The sequence below is a fragment of the Ursus americanus genome, chromosome 15, assembly GCF_024610735.1.
Source record: "Ursus americanus isolate L20-20 chromosome 15, mUrsAme1.1.p, whole genome shotgun sequence".
Taxonomy (NCBI): Eukaryota; Metazoa; Chordata; class Mammalia; order Carnivora; family Ursidae; genus Ursus; species Ursus americanus.
The window spans coordinates 9,023,774-9,043,587 of record NC_142141.1 but is presented as its reverse complement, the minus strand read 5'-3'; the positions used below and the strand labels follow the sequence as shown (position 1 = coordinate 9,043,587).

At 47.9% G+C, this 19,814-nt stretch overlaps 1 protein-coding gene and 1 long non-coding RNA gene across 2 annotated transcripts in view; one reads left to right on the top strand and one right to left on the bottom strand.

Annotated features, from left to right (window-relative positions):
* LOC148108843 (uncharacterized) overlaps positions 1-14,993 on the top strand; it is a 75,137-nt gene extending 60,144 nt beyond the window's left edge. The window contains exon 2 of the long non-coding RNA XR_015726846.1: positions 13,584-14,993. This is a non-coding gene — a long non-coding RNA (uncharacterized LOC148108843). The remainder of the gene's footprint in view (positions 1-13,583) is intronic.
* Positions 9,235-19,814, bottom strand: part of SLIT3 (slit guidance ligand 3) — a 585,386-nt gene continuing 574,806 nt past the window's right edge. Inside the window, exons 33-36 of the mRNA XM_045792074.2 lie at positions 18,163-18,317; positions 16,425-16,710; positions 15,476-15,681; positions 9,235-13,920 (exon numbers count right to left, since the gene is read on the bottom strand). Coding sequence (XP_045648030.1) covers positions 13,685-13,920; positions 15,476-15,681; positions 16,425-16,710; positions 18,163-18,317 — 883 coding nt within the window. The 3' untranslated portion in view covers positions 9,235-13,684. The remainder of the gene's footprint in view (positions 13,921-15,475; positions 15,682-16,424; positions 16,711-18,162; positions 18,318-19,814) is intronic.

Here is a 19,814-nt window from a genome sequence, read left to right as displayed (position 1 = left end):
TTGTCTTTGGTTCTTTTGTTTTCTAGTTCTTGAACTACTCATTTTACTCACATGCAGTTTTCCTAATTTCATTTTGTTGGTGTGTTTTTGTAGTTCAGTAGACTTTTCTTTCAGTAGACTTCTTTAAAAGACTATTTTGAATTTTTAAAAAAAGATTTATTTTGGGGGGAGAGAGAGAGAGGGAGAGAGGGAGAGAATGAATATGAGAATGCATGAGTATGAGTGGGAGGGGCAGAGGGAAAGGGAGAGAGAATCTCAAGCAGACTCTGCACTGAGTGTGGAGCCTGAAGTGGGGCTCGATCCCATGACCCTGAGATCCTGACCTGAGCTGAAATCAAGAGTCAGATGCTTACTTGACTGCACCACCCAGGTGCCCCAAACTATTTTGAATTATCATCTGATGGTTCATACATCTCTATTTCTTTAGGGTCTGTTATTGGAGCTTTACTGGTTTCCTTCAGTGGCTTCATGTTTACCAGAGTTTTCTGTGATCTTTGATATGTTGGTATGTGCACATTTGAGTAAATAGTCTCCTCTTCCAGATTTTAGAGACTTGCTTTGGCAGAGACATTTCTTCACCATTCTGATCTGTTTAGGTTTCTGGCCATGTCTGACTGTAATGTCTCTGGATAGATGAGGCTTTCAGTCCTGGTCTGTTTTTGGACAAGGCCACTGCCCAAGCTCAAAGGTCGGGGTGTGTGTGTTGTTGGCTGAGAACTGTTGGCTAGTACTGCTGGCTTGTTTCCCTGCCTAAGTGAGGCTGTAGGATGTTATCTGGGTTCTCCAGTCAGGCTTACTAGGTGGTTGGGATTGGGTAATACACTCAGGAGTGGCTGGGGCTATGAATTAGTTTCTCTGCATTGCTGGGGCAGCAGGATGGGTCTGAGGGCCTGCATGGCTTGTTTTCTGGGGACCCAAATCAGACAAGACTGTGCACTGGCTTTGCTGACCAGACAGAGCCCCTGGTTTTGCTCAGCAGACAGCAAAGTCCGTGTTCTGTGTTTAAGGCCTCTGTGAAGAGCGCTGTTGGATGGGCTATGTCGCTTCCTGTGTACTCCGGTTAGGTTCTCTGTTCAGGTGGGTTGAAGGCTGTATTCAGCAAATGACTGAGCTGTAGATTAGTTTCCCTGGCCAGGGACAGCAAGAAAACTAGTTTCAAGGCTAGAAAGACTCTTTGTGGTCTTGACTGTAGGCATGCTGCACCCTAATTTCCCTGGCCTAATGGGGTCCCTGGCTTTGCTCTGGAAATCACGAACCTTGCCTGCTGGACTCTTTGCTTCAGTGCTGCTGGGCTACGTAGCTTTGCCAGTGTTCTGACCAGGCTTTCTGTTTGGGTGAGTCTAGAAACTTCATTCAGCTGTGGACAGGGCTATGATTTTAGCTCTTGGCAGGATGGGAGGGCCAGATCCAAGCAGTTTTCAAGAATTTCCAAGTATGAGGCTTTGTGGTCAGGAGGGATCAGGAGCTATACTCAAGCAGCGAGGAGGGTTATGAATTAGCTCACCTATCTGGTCTGAGCAAGTTAGATGGCTTCAAGGCCAGCAGGGCTCTTTCTGCTTGAGCAGGGCCAGGAGCTACACTTAGTAGTGGGTGAGGATATGACTTCACTCTGCCTGCAGGGGCCTGTGGGGGTGGGGAATGGTGGGGTCAGCATACAGGCTACATGGCTCTTCACTTAAGGTACCAAATCAGGCAGACCTGTGCCCTGCCAAGGTCGCTGGTCAGACTTTCCTACTGTTTTGGCTCTGCAGATCAGCAGACCTGCTGGTTGGGACATCTGTTTGGGCAATGTAGGAAACTGGTCGGCCAAGATTTGAATGCTGGTTGTTGTAAGCCCCTTCCCCTTTCTTCTTCACAATCATATTACCAGTGGTTAGTACTTGCAAATTTTCTTGAAATCCCTGTGGTATGAGACAAGAGTGGGGTTTCCCAAGGAGGAGCCCACAATGTTGGGGAGGCTAGGTCTTCATGCTGGGTTCTCTCTTCCTACTGGAGGAACTGTAGGCTCTGGGGAGACCTTGATGTGTGTTGCAGTGGTCTGGGGAAGAGGCAATGCAGTCAGCATGTAACCACTTTTCTTATCCTTCTAACGTTGTCTATCTTGGTCTCAGGTGCAGGAGGATGTACCCCCACAATCTAGGAGAGGTGTTCCATCCATGAATAGTTGTTAGTTGTTTTCCTTGTGATGAGGAGCAAAGTCAGGAAAGACCTATGTCTCCATGTTGGTGATGTCACTCCTGTATGATCCTTCTAATGTATTTTTGAATTTGGTTTGCTAATATCTTGTTGAGGATTTTTATATTTTCATCTGAGATATTGATGCATAATTTTCTTGTAGCCTTCATGTCTGGTTTCAGTATCAGGGTAATGCTGGCCTTGTACAATGAGTTTGGAAATGTTCCATCCTCTTCTATTTTTTGGAAGAGTTTGAGGAAGATTGCTGTATTTTTAAGTGTTTGGTAGAATTTACCAGTGAAATAATTTTGGCTCAGACTTTTGTCTGTTGGGAGGTTTTGGATTCCAGATTCAGTCTCCTTACTCGTAATTCTTGGTTTGTTCAGATTTTCGGGTTCTTGATACAGTCCTCGTGGGTTGTATATTTCTAGGAATTGAACCGTTTGTTATAGTTTGTTTAATTTGTTGGCTTGTAATTGTTCGTAGTAGCCTCTTAGGATCCTTTGTGTTTCTGTGGTATCAGTTTTAATGTCCGCTCTTTCATTTCTCATTTTGAGTCCACTCTCTTTCTCTTTGTGTGTCTAGCTAAAGGTAGCTTATTATTTTTTTTAATCTTTGCAAGAAAACCAGCTCTTAGTTTAATTGATACATTCTATTGTTTTGTGTTGGTTTCTATATCACTTATTTCTGCTCAGTCTTTATTTTTTTTTTTCTACTTATATCAGGCTTGACTTATTCTTTTTTGTTTTTTTCCTAAGTTCCTTGTGGTGTGAAGTTTATTTGACATCCTTTTTATTTCTTAATGTAGGCATTTATTGCCATGAACTTCCCTCTTAGAACTGCTTTCACTGTATCTATAAGTCTTGGCATGTTATCTTGCTAATTTCATTTGTTTGAAGGTATTTTTTGATTTCTCTGAATTCTTATGTGGCCTATTGGTTGTTCAGCAGCTGTTCTTTAATTTCCGCATTTGGAAATTTTGTAATTTTCTTCTTGTAATTGACTTCTAGTTTCATATCATTGAGGTTGGAAAAGATGCTTGATACGATTTCAGTCTTTTTGAATTTATTAAGACTTATCTTGTAGCCTAACCTGTCACCTGTTCTGAAGAATGTTTCATGTGTTCTTTAGTACAATGTATATTCTGCTGCTTTAGGATGGAATGTTCTGTATATGTCTGTTAAGTCCATTTGGTCTAATGTGTCATTTAAGGGCAATGTTTTCTGATTTATTTTTCTCTGTAGATAATCTATCCATTGATGAAAGTGAGATATTCAAATCCCCAGTCATTAATGTATTGCTGACTTTTTCTCCCTCTAGGTCTGTTAATATTTGCTTTATATATTTAGATGCTCTGGTGTTTTGTGTGGAAGTATTTATAAATGTTGTATCTTCTTGTTCGATATACCCCTTTTTCATTATGTAATGACCTTCTTTTGTCTCTTATTAGTCTTTGTCTTAAAGTCTAACTTGTCTGATACAAGTGAAACCACTCTAACTTTCTTTTGGTTTTCATTAGCTTGGAATATCTTCTTCTATTCCTGAACTCTCTGTGTGGATCCTTACATCTGAAGTGAGTTTGTGGATACTGTATAGATGGGATTTTTTTATATTATTATTCAGCCATTCTGTCTTTTTATCAGAGAATTTAGTCCATTTATATGCAAATTAACTCTTGATACCTGGTGGTATTTTGTTGATTGTTTTTTGGATGTTTTGTGATGCTCCCTTCCTTCCTAATCTGAAGATTTTCTGTAGTGTTATGCTTAGATTCCTCTATCTTTTTTCTGTCTACTATAGGTTTTTGCTGTGTGGTTACCCTGAGGTTTACATAAAAGGATTTATAGTTCATGTTAAAAATAACTTAAGTTTGGGGGCCCCTGGGTGGCTCGGTCAGTTAAGCGTCTGCCTTCGGCTCAGGTCATGATTCCAGAGTCCCTTCTCTGTGGGGAGTCTGCTTCTCGCTCTGACCCTCCCCCCTCTCATGTTCTCTCTCTCAAATAAAGAAATAAAATCTTTTAAAAAAATAACAAGTTTGAATACATTCTAAAGCTATACATGTTTACTCCCTGCTACCCCCATCTTTTATGGCTTTGATGTCCCAATTTACATTTTTATCTTGTGTATCTAATATAGGGTTTTTTTATTCCTTTTGTCTTTTAACCTTCCTACTAATTTGTAAGTGATTAACCCGCCATCTTTACAACACCAGATTATTCTGAGTTCCACCCTTATCAGTGAAATTTATACTTACTTTTTTTTTTTTTTCAAAATTTTATCTATTTATCTGACAGAGATAGAGACAGCCAGCGAGAGAGGGAACACAAGCAGGGGGAGTGGGAGAGGAAGAAGCAGGCTCCCACCGGAGGAGCCTGACGTGGGGCTCGATCCCAGAACGCCGGGATCACGCCCTGAGCCGAAGGCAGATGCCCAACCGCTGTGCCACCCAGGCGCCCCTGAAATTTATACTTTCATATGTTTTCCTGTTACTAGTTAGTACCCTTTAACTCCCATTTAAAGAGTCTCTTCAACATTTTTTTTTTTGTCAAGTTAGTCTAGTGGTAGTGAATCCCTTTTAGCTTTTGCTTCTGGAAGACTTTATTTCTCCAGTTCTGAAGAACAACTTTGCTATGTAGAGTATTCTTGGTTGGCAGTTTAAAGAAAAAAAAATTTACCTGCGTAATCTCTACCCTCAACATGGGGGTTGAACTCATGACCCTGAGATCAAGAGTCACTTGCTCTTCTGACTGAGCCAGCCAGGCACCCTTGTTGGCAGTTCTTTACTTTCAGCACTTTGATAGTGAGAACCTGTGAACGTCACCCTGCTGGCCACCTGAGCCAGGCGGTCAAGGGTCATCCCCTGGGTGGCAGCCACAGGAAAACGGGGCACCTGACGTGTGCACAGGCTCCTGCCTGGGAGACACTGGTGGTCTGAAGCACGGTGGGGAGAGTGTGAAGATAGCACCTGCCCTCCAAGGTCACTGTAGAGGACTGTAGTCAGCCCTCAGATGTGTGTTTAATTAGGCGCTTGTCCCTGAGGCTGAAGCTATAAAGTAATTGGCCTCTTTCATAGAAACCCTGGGTGCCTCAGTCTGTTGCCTCCCCACTGTGCCCTGCGGTGTAGCCAGTGAAGAACTCTTTTACCCAGGAGCGTAAGCCCCACTGGCTGCCAGAGTCAGGTGGTCAAGAGTTGTTCCCTGGGTGGCAGCCACAAAACTGGGGTGCCAGATAGGTGCACAAGCTCCCTTCCAGTAGATACTGGTGACCCGGATGCAGGCAGAGGGAGAGTACAAAGATGGCACCTACTGGCCTCCATCTTTGGAGAGTAGATCAGTAGGCCCTTATCTGTGTTAAATCAATGCCTGACCTTTAGGTGGATGCTTTAAGATAAGCCTCATATGCAGAAAAACTGATCGCTTTCCTGCCTCTCTGCTGTGCCCCGGGGTGGGTGAGTCTGCAGGCGTGAGCCCTTTAAGAACGGTTTCTCAGTTTGCTATAGCTTTGTGGGCCTCAGGGATGCAAGCCCTGTTAGTCAGTGCGGAGTCTGCTTCTCCCTCTCCCTCTGCCCCTCCCCCACCCCGCTCTCTGTAATAAAATCTTTATTTTATTTTTTTAAAGATTTTATTTATTTATTTGACAGAGAGTCAGCGAGAGAGGGAACACAAGCAGGGGGAGTGGGAGCGGGAGAAGCAGGCTCCCACTGAGCAGGGAGCCTGATGCGGGGCTCATCCCAGAACGCCAGGATCATGACCTGAGCCAAAGGCAGATGCCGAGCAACCGAGCCACCCAGGCGCCCCTGTAATAATTCTTTTTTTTTCCTATTAAAAAAAAATATTTTATTTAGAAAATAGAAAATTATAAATTAGAAAATTTAGAAAACTATTTAGAAAATTAAGATTTCATTTATTTATTTGACAGAGAGAACACAAGCAGGGGGAGTGGCAGGCAGAGGGAGAAACAGGCTTCCCACTGCGCAGAGAGCCCCACACAGGGCTTGATCCCAGGACCCCAAGATCATGACCCGAGCTAAAGGCAGATGCTTAACCGACTGAGCCACCCAGACTCCCCTCTAAATAACTAATTTTCTAAATAATTTTCTAAATAATTTTCTAATTTCTTGTGGTGAGTAGTTACTATCTGCCATTTTTACCCACCCAGCATCTATTTATTACTTATTTTCTTTGGGGAAACACTTGTTTTCACCTTGGACTACCTGTTTCTGGCTCCAGGGATGGTCATGTGATACAGACTTGGCCAACCAATGAATCTTATTCTTTTGCCCATAATGTCTGGTTCAGTAATGGATATTTGCCTGAATCCAGGCCAGTCAGAGGCAGTGACTCTGCTGGGATGTCTCTTGGAATTATTGGAAAAGAGAAGCCCTTATCTCCTGGATTTGAAATTAGTAGTATGTATTGCTCTCATTGTTCAGTGGCTGAGAGTCCCTCTGCCAACTCCTCGGGAGGGTCTTGAGAACGAAGCCCATGCAGAAGCAAGCCGAGCACGCACGAGAGACCCAGAGCCCGTAGGACACTGTGTGAGCTCTCGGATACGTGCATCTGTGTCTGACGCAGTGAGGACTATCTTCGATTTTCCAGTGACTTGAACCAATATATTCCTTTTGTGGCTTAAGTTAATTTGAATTGCTTTTCGCTACTTGTAATCTTCAGAGCTTTATGTCAAGTATTGCCATCCTTGATTTTTAGAAGGGGAAACTGAATCTCAGTGATATTGCCGGAGTCAAACAGCTGGATAGGGGAGAGGATGTGGAGCTCTTTAGGGCCAGTGGGGCTGGAGCCAGATGGAGGCCTGCTCACTTATCGCTTAGACCTTCCCCCAGTGCTACTCTCAAGGCTTGCCTCACCTCTGCTACCCCTGCAAACGCGGACGTTTACAAGGTCTGTATACAGACCTCTGGTCAGGTGCTGAGAGCCTCTCCGATCCCTGCAGCAGTTTCTAAGAGGACTTTGAGTGAGCAAGGTTCCTCTGACAGTGAGTGAATCCTGCCGTCATTACTGGGAGTTGCCCCATCTCTGAGTTGGGCTGCTTAAGCCTTCTGACCGACACTTTCTTCGCTTGCCTTTGACATTCCACAGACACATCCACAGTCCTCACGTGTTGATTTGGTAACTTTTTCACTGTTCTTCCTGCTGGGGCCTACCCGAGGGGTAGAGTTCCAGGAAATAGAAACATTTTTATTAACGCTGTTATTGATATTTCTGCCAGTAGCAGGTCCAAAGATGAATGCCCTGTTCCACCGTATTTTATATGTGTCACCTAAGCATAATAAGTCCATAATCCATTGTTCCGCACCTGTTTGCTGTGACTGGGTGGTAAGGGAAGAGTGGCAGAGGAAGGATGATGGTGGCACCGCATTGCCAGAAATGTCTCGGTCCATTTCCCATCAATAATTGTGTTCTAAATACAAGTATAGACTGCCAGCCTGCTATGTATTCTCTCCAAAGGACCAGGCTCCCCTGGGGGGGCCACTATTTGTTACCTATTGAGCACTTTCACCCCCTTCTTCCTTTGTAAATGGTTCCATTCAGGTCTTACAGGAAGGATCTGATTAGTCCCAGATAGGGTTTCTCAATCTTAAGACTACCGACCCCTTGGCAGGATACTTCTTGGTTGTGGAGGCTGTCCTGCGCGTCATTGGGGGGTTAGCAGCTCCCCCTGCCCTAGTCAGACCATCAAAAATGTCTTTAGACATTGCCAAATGTCTCCTTTGGTGGCAAAATCTCTCCCAGTTGAGAAGTTCTGCAGTTGACACAAAAGGGAATTTGACAGGGATGGACAGAGCTGTAGGTCCCACACCCAGGAGGAGGGGCTACTTGGTCTATGCTTGGAAAGTGGAGGCTGTTGGTTCCTGGCCAGCAGCTTCTCCTGGCAGGGATGCCCAGGCAGCCTGATAGAGGATGTGTCAGCGCACTACTCCCCCCACTTTCGTTTCAGATTTTTTTCACGCTGAAAGCTTTGAAGCTAATATTAAGGGCATCTTGATGGAGACTCAGTGCCCCCGGCCTGTGTGGCCATGTCTTGCTTAGGAAATATCAGGGGAAGAAGGAACGACAAACCTGGGCCCTTTTGCAACACTTGGTGCATCTGCTGCCCCCCGTTGTCTTGCTTCCAGTGGTGGTGTTCATGGAGATCCAGGGCTATCTGCTAGGGAAGCAAAGTGACCTTCAGTCAGCTGGTGGTGGCTTCCAGACCCATGGCATTCTTCCTTTAGAAAGGCCGTGAGCTCCCAAGGATGCCTCAGAGCTGGGAAGCTGAAGGGTGAGTTCTGCCCTTGCCCTCGCCTGCAAGCCCGCTCCCAGTGCTTGCTCGCCCACGTCATCCCCTTCGGCCTCCTAAGATGCTTGGGCTCTCCACCTCGCTCAGGTGCCACCTGCGTGGGGCAGTTAGCTCTTGAGTGCTGTGCGGTCAGGTTTCCTCCTTCCGTTTCTTGGTGCTTCACCCGCACCCATGTCCCAGTTCTTCAGAGAGGCTTTCCTTGACCTCACCGTGTAAAGTACCCGCCAGCTATTCTGTCACGTCACTTCTATTTCTTAAAAATACTATCTGATAGCTTTGCTTGCTTGTTTGTTGATTGACACTCAAAAAGTTAAGTTTCAGGAGAACAAGGACTTTGTCTTAATCATCTTTGCGTAGCCCTCAATGCCTAGAGCAGGACCTGGCACATTGATGTTTAATAAATGCTTAGGAAGGAACGAATAAAAGGGGGGGTTTAATTAGCCATTGGAGTACCCAGGACAGATCTTCCTCCACATCTTACTAAGTGTTCTCGACACTGGTGTGGCTTCTCCCCCCATGACCCTTGGCACCCAGTCTGTGACTGTACAAATCACACACCCAGCAGACCTCAAGCCATGTGCTGGGCCTTCTCTCTCATGTCTCCTGGGAACTCTGGGTCCTTTTCTCCTCACTTCATGTTTCACGAAACCAATTGTTTCCACTAACTCTACACCAGACTTGTCCGAACCCCGTGAATGTAGTCATCTTTGCCCCAGGGAGTGAAGGTCAGGAATAAAAATAAGACACACCAGGGAGTAGGGCTGAGTTTACGGTATTCACAAGAACATCTGATAGGTCTCCTGTGACTCATCCGTTTATTTTAATGAAATCAGATAATAACAGTCTGTTGAATCAAAAAATGCACATTATTTATCCCCTCATGGTGAAGTGGCACTGTAACATTGTTTTAAAAACCATCTTACAAGTTTTTTTCTTAGAACCTATTGTTGAGTTAGAGAAAGCAGCTTTGCCAAGTGCCCGATTCTGTCTTTGCCTGTTCTGGCAGCTGGCATCCCTCCCACTTTCCCCAGGCATTTCCATCAGCACGGTCTAACCCCCACTGGAACATGTGGGTCAGTGCTGCCGAACCAGGCACTGCCCCAGCTTCCCAGCCCTCCGAGTGCACTGTGGGGGAAGGTGGGGGACACTTCTCTGGCCACCTAGAAGGTACCACAGGGTCTGTCTCAGCCTTCACTCTTCCTGGATGCTCACAGTAGCAGGAAGAATGATGGCCTGGGTAGACACCTGGGTCTGTTCCTGCCTCTGGGGTTAATGTGTTGGATGACCTTGGTCTCTGGTTTAGACACTGCATTTCTCTGATTCCCAGGTTTATCCCTCACCAGGGATTCCCTCAGGTTCCTTCAGCTCTGATATCGGAGACACGGTGAGTTTCGAGGGGCAGGTCCGCTTATGCTAGCGGCTTCTCCTCCCAGCAAAGCCCGTGGGTGGCTGCTTGGCTACAGGGTTCAGTCTGATGGGAGCTTTGTATCTGGTGGAAGGCAAGGTGAGCTCCATCCCCCTCCTGGCTGCTCCAGGGTTCCTAAGGGTCATTCTGGGGGATTTCCCCCTCTTTCTCTGGCCCGAAGAAATCTCCCTCCCTTTCCTTTCCCCTCTTTTCCTTGTCCTGTCCTCTTTCTGAGGCGTCAGACTCAGGTTCCCTTCTGAATTTGAAAAGGCAAAGCCATCTTCTACATGGGGCCTGTTGGCATGTCAACAATAGCAACAACGGTAGTAGCAACAGCTTACATTAAAGGTTTTTAGTTTACACTTTACAAAGAGCTTTTAAATACATCATCTCAGCAGCCATTTTAGGGTCCCTTGGTTGAGTCAAAGGGATTCTCCCTTCCCCTGAATCCTGCTCAGGGGGAAACTGAGCCCAAGCCCCCTTTCACATATGCTTGTCTCCACACGCAAACACTGAACCATACTTCTAAGCATGCAAGTCACCTGACTGAACTCTTCTGCCCTGGGGGACTTTGTTTCTAGAATTTGGCTGTTGAAATGAAAGTGGTTTAATCTGCATTTATTAGAGAAACTTCCTTTTGGGGAGAATTTTCTTAATCTTGCATTAGGCATTTCATAAAGTCAGGGCTTCCAGAATTGAGCAGAAGGCTCAAACTCGCCCTCAAGCCACACTAAGAACACGCTCCTTTTGGCTGTGCCGGCTGACCGCAGCTGGAGTCGGGAGTGGGCGCAGGCCGTGGCTGGCAGAGGCAGGCCTTGGATTCCTTGGGGAGGCAGAGGGAAAGCTGGCAGCCTGGCAAGTCTTCTCAGAAAGTCAGTGACCCTGGTGCCTGGCTGTCAAGATGGCAGGCCGAGTGGGCTTCCCGTCATGTGGAGACGCTAGCTGGGAGTGTTGGTAGAACAAGCCTAGGGATTTACCCATGTGGATGAAGTGGGCTGATGGCGTGAGGGATGGGGAAGGGTGTTGGGCACACCTCAGGACATGTCTCAGGACAGAACTTTGGCGCTACCACAGAGACTTTTGGGACCTATCTGGAAATCAGCATTGTTTAGCTACAAGCTCCAGTGAATAACTGGGAAGCCCCCAAGCCATTTTGGGTGGCAGAGTCCTTTCTCCTCTTCCGAGCCTGCCTTGTCTTTGCCACTAATTCTCTTCCTAAAACAGCTTGTCTTGCTATTCCCCTACTTAAAAACCCTGCTGGGTCCCTGTGTCCTAGCCTGCCACACATGGCTCTTACTGGTTGAACCCTTGCCTTCACGCCTACCCCATTGATTCCTACTCCCCAGTGTGCCTCCCACATTCCTGTCGCCCTGGACCTCTGACTCTTCCCCAAACATACTGGGTCTTTTCCCTGTTTCACTTCTTTTTAACAGGTCATTCCCTGGAAAGTTCAAGTCCCTTTTTCAACCCCCGCCCCGGGCAAACTCCTATTCATCCTTGAAGACCCAGGACTGGAGATTTCCTAGTCTGGACAGTGGTGGCCCTTGTTTATACTGCCATGAGGGAATTCCTGTAATAAAGCAGTTGTCCCATGATTGTTTTTGCCCTGGACTGTAGGATCCTTAAAGGCAGATGTTTCTTTCCCATGAGGAGTAATTTCTGGAGTTAGGCAAACTGGGCCCAAATCCTGGCTCTGTAATTGATTGGGCATCTGTTCTTATGCAAGTTCTTTAACTCCTCTGTGCCTCAACTTTATCAACTGTAAAATGGGTTGTAATGCCTTTACTATAGGGTTGCGTTGAGAATTAATTAAATATTTATATATATATAAATTAGAATGGTATCTGATGTATAATGTAGTAAGTGCTAAGTGAATCTATCTGTTAATACTAGAAACACATCCACCATAAGGTACACTAAGTACCTGGAACATAATGTGTATTAGTACACACATTTTTAAATAATTCCTCCATCTTATTTCTCCCTCCTTTTCCCTTTTTTCTTCATCCCTCTCTTCCTTCTGTTCTTCCCTCCCTATCCCTTCTTTCCCTTCCTTCTTTCCTTCTCATTTGCCACTTGCCTTGTGCTCTTCCAGCCTCCTTTTTTGCTTCCCTCTTGATTCTTAGACTCTTTGGCCCACTGTTGGTCTTCGCAGAACCAGTAGGCTCCACTGGGAAACCTCCATGCTGGAAGGTCCTCTGAGCCCCATGTTTTCCTCCAGCACTTCTGCAGGGGAGGCTCCCAGGGGAAAGGAGGGATGAATGAGAGACAAGGAGTTGGTGTGAGCACCTGAGCCCCTGAGCCGTCTGTACTACCCTGAGGGGAGCTGAGAGACCGCGGCAAGTCTCCATCAGGCGGCCTGCCTTTGCTCACATTACCTGATGTATAACTGTCTAGAAGCTTTCTGGATACTGGGGGAACAGAACAAGACTTGAACACAAGCAGGAGAAATAGTAGTAAAGAACAACTACTTTCTTTTCCTGGTAGGGCTTATCCGGTGAACTAACTGAATGTCCTGTGTTTACACTATTTAGAGAAGGAATCTAGAGCTTTGAGTTTGGCTCTTCTACTTATCAGACACATGGCTTAAGGCAAGACACAGAGTTTGAGAAAGGCTTGTTTCCTTGTCTGTGAAATGGGGCCATATGGCTTTACCCTTCTTATGGGAGCAGGGATTGCACGATGAAATCACGTGCAGTACAGATAAACGTTGGAAGGTGCTGCAGACGGGCAAGGAGTTGTGATGACTTATGAGGGTGGCCTGGAGGATCAGGCGGCAGAGGCTTGTTTGTCCCAGAACACAATCCTCCCAGAACTTTCCAGAGTTGGACTTCTACCAGCGCTATGGGCAGGCTGGGTTCCTGGCCTTCCTCATCCCTGCAGCCCCGGCTGCCCGCTCTCCTACCACTGCATTCCAAGGTGAAATGGGCTGGTGGGACGAGGGTGGCTCAGAGCTTTCAGAGGAAGGGCCAGTGGTTGGGGCCTGAGGAGATGGCATTCACTGCTTCTTCTGTTGACTCATCTGGAGAGGGGCAGGGAAAGAGGAGGTGTTTTAAAATCTGGCAAAGTTGACTCAGATGAAGCCTGTGGCAGTTTCACATTGCCCCGTAGTGGAAGGCAGGGCCAGCCAGGAGGGAGGAGAGGGGTCTACGGTAGGTTCGGACCCTGCTGGCGGCCTGGGGCAGGTGCAGGCGGTGGCCGTGAGTCTGAGGCTTCCAGGGTGTGGCGGCTTTTCCTGGAAGGACGGCTTCGGCAACCAGGACTTAAAAGCTGGGTGCTTTTAGGGAAGAAAAAAAAGTCATTAAAAAGAAGAAACAAAGAAAAATCTTTTCCTTCTCTTCCTCTTACGGTTCCTTTTCCTGAGCTCAGTAAGCAGGTCTTGGTTTCTGCTGACATGATACTGTTTCATCAACATAAAAACTTCCTTCTTCCTCCTCGGACAGGCTATCACTTCTTTATTCTTATCCTTTTGTTTTAAAACATTTTTATTCTTTTTTCTTAAAATTTTTAACAGCTGTTTATAAAAACACGACAAATACACAAGACTTGGTAAAAATAACTCACTATATATGGTACATATACTCAGACGGTGTGATATATTTATATAATAAAAATGAAAATAGTCACTTTCCATAATAAAAATAAGTTCTATTTTTTGTTTATTTTACAATATACTTAATATTCTCTTCTTCTGCTTCCTCTCCAGCTTTTGCTTCTTCACCTCGAATCTCGAGGGGGTCCCACATGGCTGTCCCAGCCCCCACGAAGCTGGAGTCAGAGAGGTGGGGGGCAGGTGGGCAGACGGCCTTAGGAACACTGGCGGCAGCCGCACTCTAAGTGTCTTTCCACCTCTTCCACGAATGAGGAGCCGTCGGTGCACTGGAAGACATATTTCCGCCGCTTGCTGCGGGTGGGCTGGCAGCACTGGGGCCCACAGCCCCCACGACATTCCATGATGGGCACTCTGGAGGCTGTGGCACACGAGGCATAACCTTTCTGGCGGCGGATCACCTCTCGGACTACCTCCCCCAGGCACGGGCTCTCTGCAGAGGGCGGAAGAGGAAAGGTCAGGGCATGGCTGGTACAGATGATGGGCCAGGGTCCGTTCCCGGGCAGGCTTTTGGGAAACACTGGTGGTGTGAAGACGCTTTGTACTTCTTCGCTCGTCCCTCCATCTGCCTGTCCACTAACCCGTCCAGCTGTTGCACAGATTTCTGGGCCAGCCTCTCTGCTAGATTGATAGGTCCTGAGCATTTCATGGTGACAAAAGCAGGCCCGTCCTTTCCTTCAAGGAGCACAAACACTGCACTAGATGTGGCCCAGTAGTAGGCTGTGGGCTAAATCCTGTCCCCAAATTTTGATTGTGCCACCTATGCTTAAAAACCAAATTAAATGTCACCATTAAAAACCCCAGGAGATCAACTAAATACTGGGATTTCTGGCTTTGCTGAAAACCAGGGAGTCTCCAGTTTGGCCCAGTCCCCACCGTATAGAGTTTAGATATGAATTCTGGAATCCCTGAAGTGAAAGTGTTTGTAAGGGTAAACTGAGGTGGGGGCTACACAGGAACAGAACAGGGCAAGGTGCCTGATGCAGCCCAAGGGTGTGTCTCCGGGACGGGCTGCCGGAGGGGAGAGCTGAATGAGGAAAGGAGTTAATGAACCCCGAGAGCTGCTTGAATCTTCACTGCCTGCCGTACTGTCCGTGCGACACTGGGAAGAGGGCTAGAGCAAGGCCCTGAGGAGGAGAATGACAAGCTTAGATCCCCAGCCCTGCAGCCTGAAGCAAGACACTGGCCATCCCTGAGCCACTTTCCTCGTCTGGAAAATGGTGACCCGTTTCCCTGTTCTTCCTACGCTTCACAGGTTACCAGCCTCAGAGAAGACTGAATGAGAAAAGGCTTTATGCATTTTAATGAATTTTGGTAAGCATGATATCATTTTAAAAAATTACGAGATTGTTACAAGATAGTGCCTGTGTGGCTCTCGCCACGCCACATTGTCCAATGATTATGTTGCCACATTGTCCAATCTGGCGAAGGGAATGTGAGAGCTCTTTATCTTCTGACAGGTTTTCTGTTATTTCAAAATATATATTAATAAAAAATTTAAAAACATGGTCAGTTTTGGTTGAGAATAGTATTTTAACTAGGTATAAATGTGAAAGAGTCCTTTAGAGACAGGGTGGTCTGCCTAGGAATCTGGGCACAGGGAGGAAGACTTCTCCATTTCCCTGCAGGAAATAAAACCCTCCAAGGAGAGGCAGATATGAATTTTAATACAGTTCAGTTTTAATTTTCCTGTTCTTGAGCTTATTTCAAAATGAACACGCTACATGGGTCAAGGTCATGGAGGGAAGGAGGGCTTCGATCTGCTATGTTGTGGGGCTAGTTAGTTACACAGCAGTGGCCGACTGCTGCAGAGATGTAGGGTGTTGCCCCCATGTTCAGGGTGAAGGAACTGAAGCTTAGAAAGCAACGTCGCAAGATCACGCAGCCTCCAGGCCGGAACTCGGGACTGTCGGCAGTCTGGATCTGAAGTCCAGCTCTGCCCCCTGTGGCTTTCTCTGGCCCCCCTCCCCTGCGCACAGTTGACCCACCTTGCTCGCAGTGCTCCCCACTAAAGCCAGGCTGGCACAGGCAGTAGGGCTCCCCTCGATCTGAGAAATGGCACTGCCCCTGGTGACACTTGAAGGTGGAGCAGGCGTTGGAGTCATTCTTGTGGTCACACGTGGCCCCGCTGTAGCCTTCTACACACTTGCACACATATGAGGTCCCGGTTGCTACACATTTCCCATGGTTGCAGCTGTTGGCAGAGGACAGAATGAGAACGGGGAGGGCAGAGAGCATGCTGCCGGAGGCTTGCTCTGTCCACCGCAGCCAGGGCCCAGGCTCAGAGTGGGGCGCCCAGAGCTGTGGAACCTCAGGTTTTCTCCATCCCATGGTCTGCCCCCCACTAGCCCAGGGGCTGAGCATCAGTCCAACCTGCTGGCGGCTGGGATCACCTAAAGTCACCTACCAGCTGTGGCCACGAGGCTGGCTGGCTTGCCATTTTACCGGCAGTAGAACTCCCCGATCCAAGGGGCAGGTGCCGGCTCCGGAGCAGCTAAGCAACCTCTAAACACTGTCGTTGCCCTAGCATCTTAGTAATGTCACTGCCGCTGCCACCACCAGCAGTGCCAGGCTTTGGGATAAGTGCATTACACCAGACCTCATTCTTACTTTCTACAGTCCCCTCTGCTCTGCTGCTTCGGTGCCGCAGTCTTATCCACATCTAGACGGAGAAACTGATGCTGAAATTCACCATCCTTCCGCTTGACGGAGACAGGGGTTCTCAGCAAGGTGCTCCCGCACTGCTCTAAGGGGGACCTGCTTTTGGCTGTGTAAGCTGTTGACCTAAGCAGTCACACTGACACAGGTTCTGGGTCCAATCTGACCACACTCCCTCCAGCTTTCCTCAGTCCCACTTCTCGGGGTTGCAGGGGAGAGAGGAGGGATGGAGGCAGGGACTGAGTCCATGTGGGGAACCTGGGCTCGCAGGACACTGACCTGTGGCCCAGACAGGGGTCCTGGGCCTCCTGGTCGCACAGCGGGCCGGTCCAGCCTGGGTGGCACTCACACACCACGCTGTCCTTCTCCACAGAGCGGCACACGCCATGCTTGCACACGGTGCAGGACTTGCAGCCCGGTGACACTCCCAGGGACTGTGGCGGGAGGGCCTTGAAGTCTTGCAGCTCGTTGTTGATACGCACCTCGTGGATGCAGCCGTGGAAGCCCCCCAGTGGCCGGTCCGTGCCCTGGCGCAGGGCCGAGAGGCCCGTGGAGGTGGGGATGCCTGGGGGAGGGGTGCCAGGACAGCCGCCTGAAGACCCTCCCCTGCCCACCAGCTCAGACCTCTCCTCAGAGTGTGAGGGAGGTCTCCACGTGCTCGCAGTTACGTGCTCACAGCTCTGGGCCTCTGCTGTTCAGATCGAGGGAATGGACCAAAACCTGGGGCCTTGTCCACACAAGGGTTCCTGTCCTTTGTCCTGTACTTTGACTCTTTAAAAAATGTGAATTTGTTGCCAACATTTTAAATATACAAAATTTCCCATAAAAACTCTTATTTCAGGCTTTCTAGAAAAAGATCTGATGGCTGGCCACAGGGCCACACTGGTGGGACAGAGGAGGACCACCCCCTCTAGGGAGGGAACAGAGAGCGTACCCCATTCCCCTGCTGTCCCCACCAAGCCTCTCCTGCCCCTTGTCACAGCCCTGCAGAGCACAGGGTGGGAGAGCTAGAGTTTGGGAGAGAAGGGGTGTGGGGAGCAGCTTCGATCTGTGGAACTTTGGGTAGCCAGTGGGTGAGAAACTGTGTGCCTTCTGGGACTGCTCTTGACTGAAGGATTTCCCTGGGCCCCTGGCACCTGGACCAGCTGTTAATAGTGTAGATTCCTGGGCCTTCCAGAGGGGGACTCCTTGGCCAGGAGGTCTTGGGAATCTCTTTGTTGAACCAGCTACTCTGGTGACTTCTTTTCTCCCTTCCCTTCCCTTCCCTTCCCTTCCCTTCCCTTCCCTTCCCTTCCCTTCCCTTCCCTTCCCTTCCCTCCCCTCCCCTCCCCTCCCCTCCCCCTCCCCCTCCCCCTCCCCCTCCCCCTCCCCCTCCCCCTCCCCCTTCCCCTTCCTTCCTTCCTTCCTTCCTTCCTCCCTCCCTCCCTCCCTCCCTCCCTTTCTTTCCTTCCTTTTCTTTCTTTCCTTTTTTTTTTTTTTTTGCACATAACCCTTGGAGAACTACAGGCCCTGGGCTGCATTTCAGGCCCCAGCTCTGCCAGCCAGGTGGCTACTTCTACTTCCTTTTAGGTCTTTATATGATAACCTTCATCTCAAACATGTTCTACATACGTCACCTGAGCGTCACATTGGGTGACATGGTGGCAGAGCAGAGGGAATGCGACTTGAAGTCTGCAGGTGGTGGGGCCTGGACTTGACCTCTATCTCCTCCCTCCCCATTCCATCTTTACCTCTTTCCACCATTCCCACCATCTTTATCTCCTGAAGAACTTGTACTTCCCCAGAAGGAGCCTGTCTTCTCTCCTTTCTTCTCCTCCTCCCCATGATCTGGCTGTTTACCCTTTAGGGATCAGCTTGGTTGTCACTTCCTCCAGGAAGCCTTCCCTGATATGCTTTGGTAGTGGATACTGAGATCAGGTGAACCCCAGCCAGTGGGCTGGGGTGGGTGGCCAAGCACGGGAGGGTGGGGGTGGTGGGAGGTGGAGGTGGTGGGGATGGGAGGGGAGAAGAGCCTTACCTCCGAGGTAGAGGGGGCTGTTGATGCCTACTGCCGGCTGCTTCTGGAGCTTTCCCAAGCTCTTCGGGGCTCCTTTATCCACCACCAGGTTCAGGGTCTGGTTTAGCATCACCAGCTCCACGCTGTGAAACTGCCCATCATTCACTGTCTCCACACTGGGCAGGAGAGAAGGGGTGAGAAGCAGAAGGTTTGCTGGGTGCCTCCCACAGCCAGGCACTGGGCCATGAACTTGGCCAGCATCACTTGCATTTTGTTTTATTTTTCATTTGGAAATAACTTCAAACTTAAATAAGTTGCAAAAGTAGAAAGAATACAGAGAATACTTCCTAAACCCACAGACTCTCCTGTTAGCCCCATTTGCTTTATCATTTATTTTCTTTCTCCGTATCCGTCTGTCTCCATAGACATGCATACATCTATATGTATATACATATATACACGTATAGTTTTTCTGAATCCTTTAAAAGTCATATACCTTACCCTTATCCCCAGATGCCTCAGTGTGCATTTCCTAAGGACATGGATAATCTCCTACGTAAGTACACTGCATTTTCAACTTCGGTAAATTTAACATTGGTACCACGCTTGTGTCTAATCAGGCTGAATTTTAATTTTTCAGTGGATCTAATAATATCTTTATAGCATTTTCCCCTTGCAGTACAAGATCCAGTCTAGGGCCAGGTAGTGCATTTGGTTATATTATTTGCATTTCTTTCTAGAATTTTACAGAGTTAAGCAAATTCCATCCTCAGACCACCTTCTTAATTTTTGCTCTACGTCATGCCACTAGGACCATTATTAACATGTTTTTCTTCAATTGCTCCACTCCCCCCCTTAAACGCGAGTAAGGATATAAAGCTAGCATTGTTCTAAGGAATACTGTCCCTGAGAAGAATATTCCAGGGTTATATTTTTCCTAGTACATATGAAAAAAAAAGGATCTCAAAGTGTCAATAGTTTGTCCATCTAAACTCATCTCCCGCACCTCCAGCAGCATGCTTACCGTCTGTGGATTGGTAGTACCGTAAAACGCTGCTTCACGCGTTTACAGCATTACAGAAACAAGGAAACGGGCACCTGGGTGGCTCGGTCGGTTAAGCGTCTGCCTTTGGCTCAGGTCCTGATCTCAGGGTCCTGGGATCGAGTCCTGCATCGGGCTCCTTGCTCAGCACAGAGTTTGCTTCTCCCTCTAACGCCCCTCGCCCCCACTGGTACTCTCTCTCTCCCTCTCTCAAATAAATAAATAAATAAATAAATAAATAAATAAATAAATAAATAAATAAATAAATAAAATCTTAAAAAAAAGACAAGGAAACAGAAGTTCAGGGAGGTCAAATAATGCTAAGTCCCCACAACTAGTGAGTACTAGAGCAGGACTGCCCACTGAGGGACAGACGTCTAGCTTCGAAGCCCACACGTCTGCTCCTTTCCCGTGCTGCCTCCCTCAGTCCCAGCAGGCCCTCAGCGAGGGCTGATGACACACAAGAGCCAGGCACCGTGCTGAATGGCTCTCCTCTATTATTTGACCCTCACCATAATTCTATAAAGCGGTGTCAGATATCCCATTTCACAGATAAGACAACTGAGGCCCAGAGAGGTGAAGGGATTTGTCTGAGGTCACCCAGCTAGTATGTTCCAGAGAGAATGCATAG